This window comes from Dipodomys ordii, unplaced genomic scaffold, assembly GCF_000151885.1.
Source record: "Dipodomys ordii isolate 6190 unplaced genomic scaffold, Dord_2.0 Scaffold30, whole genome shotgun sequence".
Lineage (NCBI taxonomy): Eukaryota > Metazoa > Chordata > Mammalia > Rodentia > Heteromyidae > Dipodomys > Dipodomys ordii.
The window spans coordinates 10,332,375-10,342,414 of NW_012267246.1; the positions used below are offsets into that span (position 1 = coordinate 10,332,375).

The 10,040-nt window shown below is 38.9% G+C and overlaps 1 protein-coding gene across 1 annotated transcript in view; it reads left to right on the forward strand.

Moving 5' to 3' along the window:
- Positions 1–10,040, forward strand: part of Prkci (protein kinase C, iota) — a 57,083-nt gene that overhangs the window by 3,622 nt on the left and 43,421 nt on the right. Inside the window, exons 2-5 of the mRNA XM_013016151.1 lie at positions 2,461–2,550; positions 4,544–4,594; positions 6,772–6,857; positions 9,205–9,345. Of these exons, the coding sequence (XP_012871605.1) occupies positions 2,461–2,550; positions 4,544–4,594; positions 6,772–6,857; positions 9,205–9,345 (368 nt within the window). The remainder of the gene's footprint in view (positions 1–2,460; positions 2,551–4,543; positions 4,595–6,771; positions 6,858–9,204; positions 9,346–10,040) is intronic.

The window sequence follows — 10,040 nt, forward strand, 5'->3', positions numbered from 1 at the left end:
CTTCAGCTCAAGGCTAGCACTCTACCACTTGAGCCACAGCGCCACTTCCGGCTTTTTTCTTTTTGCTTATGTGGTGCTGAGGAATCGAACCCAGGGCCTCCGGCATGCAAGGCATGCGCTCTACTACTGAGCTACCTTCCCAGCCCTAGAGTGGGTTTTGAAGACCGCTTTCCTGGTTGTTTTTTTTATGTTGTCTTGCATGAAATGTTCTACTTTGGAGTTATGCATTTGACTTTTTGCCTTTACCAGGCATTAAACAAGATCTAAAAAGGCAATACTTAAAAGCAGAGGTACTCAACTCAAGAGAAGCAAACTAGATTTAAACCAATGAAATACTTGTTATTAACTTATTCTCATACCTCTTGGTGATTATTTGGAGTGAGTCACTGGTGCTTGGATCCCTTGGCTTATTCTTAAATATACTGCTGTAGAATCAAAAGCTGCAATATACATATGCTGAAATTTATAGTAACCTTTGAAAATAATTCTGGGATATAATAGAAAGAACAGTAAAACAACTACTCAAGCTTAAGAGTAGTGATGCTAGCAATTCATATATGCCAAAGAGAGGCCATAAAGTACTTCTTTAAGCAAAAAGGTAGACATTCTTGGCATAATAGCCATATGCTGAGGTTGCTAAGAGTTATGATAAAAATGAATATTAAGATTGTAGAAAAGCTTAAAGAAGTTCAACTTGACTTTTGCTTCGTACTCAGACTGCAGAAGTTAGGGCCACAGTGAGCAGTTAGTGCATAGTCAGGATGGAGTTCCCTTGGCCCACACCTGAAATCTTAGCTACTACTCAGTTTACTTTTGACTGTGCTGTCAAAATCCAGTGTCATAAAACTTTGCCTCTATGTTTTCTTCTAAGGTTGTACTTTCAGTTCTTAGGATTTTACCCATTTTGATGAATATTTGGTTATGGTAGAAGATACAGTTTGTACTTCTTTTACATGTAAATATGTTTGGATGCAACAAAGATATTTTTATAGATTAATAGTAGTATTGTGGTTTTATTAAGGAAGTATTATCTAAGATTTTGCTCAAAAATCATACCATGATGAAATTTAGTGGCAGGCTATATAGATGGTTTCTATTTATTTATTTATTTGCTGCTGTGGGGCTTGAACTCTGGGCCTAGTCGCTGTCCCTCAGCTCTTTAGATCAGGGTGAGCTCTACCACTTGAGCCACAGCGCCACTTCCAGCTTTTTTTTTTTTTTAACTGCTTGTGTGGTGCTGAGGAATCGAACCCAGGGCCTCATGCATGCAAAGCAAGCGCTCTACCACTGAGCCACCTTCCCAGCTCCGGTTTCTTTTTATTATGTCTCAGAAATTCTAAAATAAGTTTAAAAGAAAGTTGAAGAGGGCTGGGAAGGTGGCTCAGTGGGAAAGTGCTTGCCTTGCGTGCATGAGGCCCTGGGTTTAATTCTTCAGCACCACACAAGCAGTTAAAAAAAGAAGCTGAAAGTGGCGCTGTGGCTCAAGTGGTAGAGCGCTAGCCTTGAGCTGAAGAGCTGAGGGACAGCGTCCAGGTCCAGAGTTCAGGCCCCACGACCGGATCCAAAAAAGAAAAAAAAAAAAGAAAGTTGAAGAGCTATAAAATGCAGCAGGGATTCAGCAGCCAAGAGCAGAAAACAAAAAGCACTTTGTTTTTAAAGATACCTGTAAAGGTAGTGACTGCATTTTTTTCCTCAAGTACCTGGGTTCTGTACTGAGACTGTCCGAGGCTCCAGCTGGCTGGTAGCATCTAGTTTGTAGTCATGTTTAGTGTAGCCACAGGAATGAGCAAAAGAATGACAGGGGAGGCCTCAGCTCAGCCCCACCTTGCATTCAATGACTTGTTGCTTGAGGAATGCATTGTCCAGGTAGATGTGGCACTTCTTGAATATCAGGGATGACTTAGTTCTTTGGTTGGTTGGCTCAGAGAGGTGCTACCTCCTTCCTTTTTCTGTGTGTATGTTTACTAAAACAGCTCAGCCGGGCCCTTCTTGAGTTCACAGCGCTTTAGTGGTTTCTGTGCTATGAGTCCTTGAGCAAGCTCTCAAATGAAGGGAAAAACATTGACAAAATGACCAAGTTAATGTCATAGTAGGACTACTTTCACCACTTCTTTCCATGTCACAACTAACACAAAGCTTGCTCTTGATCATGCTCAGTATCAGGCAGCACTGAGTTCAAAGTGTGGGTAGAATAGCTTTTGTTCGCTTTTTTTTTTTTTGCTATATATATGTTATTAAAAACAAAATGGTTTTCTATGTGTAAAATTCGGTATGTGAACCTCGTGTAGTGTTTGTGCAAATAGAAATGGAAGTTATGTCACCAACTTCAGAGACTAGAACTCTCTAAATAAATACCTAAAGATCTACCCTTGTCAGTTATTTCCCAAAACATTATATTATAGAACTTGTGTACTGATTTAGGGGTTTTAAAAAGTGAGTTTTCTTTTTGGTATTTTTTAGGAGACCCATGTACAGTATCATCTCAGTTGGAGCTAGAGGAAGCATTTCGACTTTATGAACTAAACAAGGATTCTGAACTCTTGATTCATGGTAAAAGAGTAATTGTTTCATACTCTTCTGGAGCTATATTTTTAAATAAACATTTATTGTTGATCATTTAAAAATATAATCCTGTATCATCTTCTTAATCTATGTGCCTCAGACCAATGATTGTCCTTCAGAAGTTTTCCAAATGCTAGAGAAAGCAAATCAATACATCTTACAGTCTATCTTATATTTATATACCGTCTTGGACTGACATTTAACTATTTAGATGGAGTCTCATGGACTTTTCTGCCAGGGCTGGCATCAAACTACTGTCTTCCAAGTCTTAACCTCTTGAGTTGCTAGAATTGTCTTGGATATTGACATGTGACCTATTGTTTTGCAGTGCATTTAAGAAAATTTGTTATAGCCGGGCGCTGGTGGCTCACGCCTGTAATCCTAGCTACTCAGGAGGCTGAGATCTGAGGAGCGCGGTTCAAAGCCAGCCTGGGCAGGAAAGACCGTAAGACTCCTATCCCCAAAAAACCATCAGAAAACCGGAAGTGGCGCTGTAGCTCAAGTGGTAGAGCGCTAGCCTTGAGCTGAAGAGCTGAGGGACAGCGCCCAGGCCCAGAGTTCGAGCCCCACAACTGACCCAAAAAAAAAAAAAAGAAAATTTGTTATGATCCAAGTAGAGCTTTTTTTATTGCCCGGGGTGGGAGTAGGGTGGGGTGGGGTCAGTCCTGGGGCTTGAACTCAGGGCCTGAGCACTGTCCCTAAAGCTTCTTTTTGCTCAAGGATAGCACTCTAATCACTTAAGCCACAATTCCACTTCCAGCTTTTTCTGTTTATGTGGTACTGAGGAGTCCAACACAGGGCTTCATGCAAGCTAGGCAAGCTAAGCCACATTCCCAGCCCACCAAGTACAGCTTTAAAAGGTATCTACAAATACCTAGAGAAATGATTGATCAGCATGGTGTGAAAGTGCACTCCTGTAATCCAAACAGTCAGAGGGTAGAGGCAGGAAGATCAAAGAGTTCCAGGCCATTCTGGACTACACAGCAAAAAACCTTGTCTGAAAAAACAACAAGAAGGATTGCTTGTTCAGTGTAGAGTGGTTGCTTAGCATGTGCAAACTAGATTGGATCCTGAGCACTGGAAAAAAAAATAAGGAAAGAAAAATGATTGATGGGTATTAGTCAAATTTAAGTTTTATACTATATCCCAGGTCTATTTTAATAAGTGTTAAGGATGTAAGTTTTAGCTTTTAACAATATATACCATCAGAAATTGTGTTTCCTATACTCTGTACTCATATTAAACCATGTCTTTTAGTATATCACAGAATTCAAATTGTTATTAACTAGATGTCCATAAAAGATCTATTCCTTGTTCTTATAATGAAAAATGGTTTGATTTGCTGTGTTTATAAATGTACAGGTCCTAATATAAAGTTAAATTTTTAGATTTTTTGGCACTATGTCTTTTAGGAACTCTAAGATTTTATATTCTACATTTGTATACATTTTTGTGATTTACTTTTAGTTCATTGTAGCAAAGGCAAGACATCAAAGATTTAAGAAAATCGTTTCTTTTAGGACAAAACAAAATTGTTGATTAGTAACAAAGGACTATAATTTATAATTTGAGCTCCCAATTGTTTAAGGAGATAATAGTTTCCATAAAAACTTTTTTTGTATAACCTTGGTAAAATAGATCCCTTCCACAGATACATTGACAGAAGAAGCCAAGTACATTGTCCCAAATGAAGAGAAAGTCTGTTTGAAAATTGGGTCAGTTTAATTCAGTACAATACATAAGTTTTAAAAATTGATATTATTAAGGAGTTGTACAAAGGTGTTACAATTCTGTAAGTCAGATGGGTACAATGCTTCTTGGACAATGTCATGCTTTCCTTTGCTTTTTCCCATTTCCCCCTCCTGACCTTGCCTACAAGTTGTATAGTTCATTTTTTACATAGTGTATATTGAATACAATGATTGTATTAACACATATGCTTTTAATATGTTGTCAATTAATTTTAGTTTTTTTCTTTCAGTATTTCCTTGTGTGCCAGAACGTCCTGGAATGCCTTGCCCGGGAGAAGATAGTGAGTGATACTTACTCTCCACCCTGTAGAAAGTTATTCTGTGGCCCAGTAAAAAGATACCAGAAACAAAACTTAATTCATTTGATTTTTTCCCCCTTTTTTTTTTAAAAGCTTGATTTACAGTGTATTAGTGACTGCCTAAATTCTAAATCTGCCTAAATTTGCCAGGTGAAATCTGGATAAAATTTTAAGTCATGTGACTTGGAAAGTTTTCAGATCTATGGAAAACTTGAAACCACGCTGAAAACAGCTATCCATGTATCCCTTCCTAGGTAGTTGCTAACATTGTCCCCATTTGCTTGTACCATCTCTGTGCACATTTGCATGCAAATATATACAGAACAAATTTCCTTGTTTTATGTTTAGTTTTGTTATACCACTTGACAATAAGGGATTGACATGGCATCTAGACAGTTCAACAGGAATCCTTAGAAATTGTTAAAAGAAGCAAGGTGCTCACGCCTGTAATCCTAGCAACTCAGGAAGCTGAGATGGCAATTCAAAGCCAATCAGGCCCGAGAGACTCTTTATCTCCAATAAACCACTCAGAAAACCAGAAGTGGTGCTGTGGGTCAAGTGGTAGAGCGCTACCCTTGAGAGAAGAGCTCAGAGACAGCACCCAGGCCCAGAGTTCAAGCCCCACGACCGACAAAAAACAAAAGAAATTGCTGAAAGAGTTTCCAAGGTGGTGGTTGTCAATGTTTTGATTTGTCTGTGTTTTGTGTTAGTTATGCAAGGGATCAAAACCAAGGTCTTGTCCATACCAGGTAAGTGCTGTATAAGTGAGCCATACCTCCAGCCCAGATGTTGTTATTATTAGTGAGATTTGACTGCAGGAGCCAAATTGCTCTTTGTTCTTAGTAATTTAAGTATGTAACTTAAGTTTGATCATGAATTACTGCTTTTGATGTATAATTTATTAATTGTGGGAATTAGGCAACTCATTTTCACGTTTGGTTTCTATATATCTTTATGACTTTAGAAGGAAAAGTAGTTATACTTTGAATTAAGTGAAAGTTCAAGGTCAGACTTTTAATGCTGTGTCTCAATACTCTGGAAAAAAGAAAAAAATGAAGAACAATGAGTGTTTGTATACAGGGTTAAATAGGTGGGGTGTACTATATAGAAAGATCGGGAAATGCAAAGAATAGACAGAATGTTGATGCAATCATGAAAGAGATGCCTGTTTTGATCAACTGGGAATGTTTAATTGGGCTGCCAGTGACAGATGGTTAAGCCATGTCAGCTAGCTTCACAGAGCTGTTGGAAACCTAGGGGAAAAATAGGTTTCTTCTTTTTGTCCAGAGCCAGAACTTTGCGAGTTGCCATTGCAGCCCATTTTCTTGATTCCTGAGTCCTATCTCCCTTCAAATCTGATAGAGGTCTATAAGCTACTTCCCAGATATAATGGAGTTTCCAAACTTCTACTTTTCATGCCCATATTCTTTCTTTGAATGGATTGGTGGAGATTTTGACATTATTTCTCTCAGTAAAATGAATATTGCTACATTAGGACATCGAGAAAATTTGTTAACCATTAAGCTTGGGTAGTAATACTTAGATTTTTAAGAGTATTTAAGCTTTGTGAAATCTGTATCCTGCTTCTAAATAATTCTGAAAAAATAAATATATGATTTTACAAAGAGGAAAGTGATAGAACAAAATGAATTGGTAAAGTAGTTAAAGAATACCGCATTCTTTCAGTTCTTCTATGGGCTTAAAACTTTTTCAAAATAAAAATGTGGGGACATTTTTGTTGTTGTTTTTGTGCTAGTCCTGTACTTAGGGCCTAGGTGCTCTCCCTGTACTTTTGTGCTCAAGGCTAGCACTCTACCACTTGAGCCACAGTTCCTCTTTCAGCTTTTTGGTGGTTAATTGAAGATCAGAATCTTACAAAGTTTCTCGACCAGGCTGGCTCTGAAGCATGATCCTCAGATCTAAGCATCCCGAGTAGCTAGGATTATAGGTGTAAGCTATCAGCATTAGGCTGGGAAAACTTTTTAAAAGAACAGCAATGGGAGTTATTCATTTATATTTCCTGATTTTAATTTTTATCTAATCCCTTGAAGAATCTTTTTTTAATTTTTCAGTAATTATGAAGAAATCAGAATTAATTAAATGATTTTTACTCACACTTGCTCTTTTTTCAGTTTTTTTAAAAATTATTAAACTTTCAGAATCCATCTACCGCAGAGGTGCACGCCGCTGGAGAAAGCTTTATTGTGCAAATGGCCATACTTTTCAAGCCAAACGCTTTAACCGGGTAAGTTAGTAGGAATACTTATAATTTGAGACATCTATTTTTTTTCCCCTTTCTGCTATGAGGAAAGATTAGTCATTAAATCTTATTTATTTATTTATTTTTTTGCTGGTCATGGTGCCTGAGCTCTGGGCCTGGGCACTGTCCCTCAGGTCTTCATTTCAAGACTAGCACTCTACCACTTGAGCCACAGTGCCAATTCTGGCTTTTTTTACTTATGTGATGCTGAGGAATCGAACCCAGGGCCTCATGCATGCAAAGCAAGCACTCTACCACTGAGCCACCTTCCCAGCCCAAATCTTACTGTTTTTATTTTTGTTTTTGTTTTTTTTTTTGTTTTTTGGGTCCAGTCATGGGGCCTGAACTCTGGGCCTGGGAGCTGTCCCTCAACTCTTCAGTTCAAGGCTAGCGTCTACCACCTGAGCCACAACACCATTTCCAGCTTTTTTCTTTTTGCTTATGAGGTGCTGAGGAATTGAACCCAGGGCATCATGCATGCAAGGCAAGCGATCTATCACTGAGCCACCTTCCCAACCCCTCTTACTCTTTTTTTTTTTTAATCAGTTGTGGAGCTTGAACTCTGGGCCTGGGCGCTGTCCCTCAGCTCTTCAGCTTAAGGAGAGTGCTGTACCACTTGAGCCATAGCACCACTTCCGGTTTTCTGAGTGGTTTATTGGAGATAAGAGTCTCAGGACTTTCCTGGACTTTTCTGCCCTGCCCGGGCTGGCTGACTTTGAATGGGCTGGCTTTGAACTGTGATCCTCAGATCTCAGTCTCCTGAGTAGCTAGGATTACAGGCATGAGCCACTAGGGCCAGGAATGAGTACATTCTTTTTGAACAATATCACCCCTCATGCCTACTTTTTATTTGGAGATGGAATCTAGATAACTTTTCTATCTGGGCTGCTCTCAAACTGTAGTCCTCCAGATTAAAGCTTGGATTACAGCTGTGAGCTACTCACACCTTGTTTTCCTTTTACTCTTAAAATTCTTCAGATTGAATTATTAGTTACATGTTACCCCAGTTATAGGAATATTGGAATTTTGCTCAGTTGTGTCCTACCATATGAACCATACCTCCAGCCCAGCTTTTTACTGGCTGTTTGGAGACAAGTCTCAGGGACTTTTCTGCCTGGACTGACTTTAAATTGTGGTCCTCTGAATCTCAGTCTCCTGAGAAACTAGGATTACAGGCATGAGCCACTATCACCCAATTAGAATATTGTACTTTTAAATATAAGTTAAAGAATCCAGAAAATTAACAGACTAGTTTTATTTTGCAAACTGGTTTATCACGCAGTTTAATTTTCGCTGTTTGGCAATAACAGTAACACTTACCTAACTTTTACTATGTATCAGGCAGTTTTCCAAAAGCTTTATCTATACTTATTCACTTATTCTTTAAAACCTTGTGAAATATACTATATTACTGATGAGGAAAATACAGTATAGGGCAGTTTAGTAACTTGCCCAAAATAACTCAGCTAGTAAGTGGCTGGGCCAGGCTTTGAAAATAGGCAGGCTGTTTTCAGAAGTCCATGTGTTTAACTTCTCCAGAATTGTAAGTCATGGCCTTCATTTTCAAGTCTATAGCAAATGTCATGTCCTTACTTCATTAACAGAAATAAAAATGACCACCTGAGATCCTCAGACTCTTGTTCCCAGTAGCAAAAAGGCTTTGAAAAATGTAGTCCCTTTAGGTATTGCTCTATAGAAAAGCAGAGCTTCGGTTTGACTTCTGACTAGTCTTAGATGGCCATGTGGTTTTCAGAGCTAACTTTTTTTTTGTTGTTGTTGGTCATGGGGCTTGAACTCTGGGCATGAGCGCTGTCCCTCAGCTCTTTAGCTCAAGGCTAGAGCTCTACCACTTGAGCCACAGTGCCACTTCTGGCTTTCTGGTGGTTTATTGGAGATCAGAGTCTCGTAGACTTTGCCCAGCTGGCTTTGAACTGTGATACTTAGATTTCAGCCTCCTTTGTAGCTAGGATTACATATGTGAGCCACCGGCGCCTAGCCCTAACTCACTTTTTCAGTTTTCATTACTGTGAACTTTTTGTGAAGGTGAAAATTTCTTGAGTTTGATAATAGAAAGCAACATGATTGCAAATATCACTTCTCTTTAAAACAAGCTATTTTCTGTTTATTTTACTGTCCTTTCTAACATTTAGAAAATTATGTATGAGGAAGCTTTGTCTTGTTTTGCCATGGGCTGGCAATGGATATCATAATGAGGGAAATTGAGCTGGAAAAGAAAGTCATTTATTTTTATAGTAGTTTATGAGCAAACTGTTAGAAAATGGTAACAATCATTTTTTTTGTTAATAAAACACTTGTAAATTACTTTCCTCAGCGTGCTCACTGTGCCATTTGCACAGATCGAATATGGGGACTTGGACGCCAGGGATACAAGTGCATCAACTGCAAACTGCTGGTTCATAAGAAGTGCCACAAGCTGGTCACAATTGAATGTGGGCGGCATTCTCTGCCCCCGGTAAGACACAGTTGATCCTTTTTATTTTCTGGTTATTCTGTTTTTTATTTTCAACAAGTCAGATTGGAATACAGTGCACATGTATGTTTTCATATATATTTTAGGTCTAATTTCCACGAACGACAGAAAAAATGTCCAGTTAGTCTCTCTGAGCTTGAGTTGCTTCACTTCAAATAATGTTTTCTTTCTTTCTTTTTTTTTTGGGTCCGGTCGTGGGGCCTGAACTCTGGGCGTGGGCAATGTCCCTCAGCTCTTCAGCTCAAGGCAAGTGCTCTACCACTTGAGCCACAGCGCCATTTCCGACCTTTTCTTTTTTCTGCTTATGTGGTGCTGAGGAATCAAACCCAGGGCCTCATGTATGCAAGGCAAGCGCTCTACCACTGAGCCACCTTCCCAGCCCCAAATAATGTTTTCTAGGTCCATCCATTCCCTGCAAATGGTACATTTTTTCTAGATCAAGAATGAAATTTTGCTCATTTATCAGAAACTGGGTAGGGCGTCTGGATAATTTTTGTTCATTAACCTTTTTAACTTTTTTTTTTTTTAACAATTTTTTTTATTGTGAAAATACCATACAGAGGAGTTACAATTACATGGGCAAGATGAGTACATTTCTTTTTTCTTTTTTTAGGGTCCGGACGTGAGGCCTGAACTTTGGGCTTGGGCGCTGTCCCTCAGCTCTTTAGCTCAAGGCT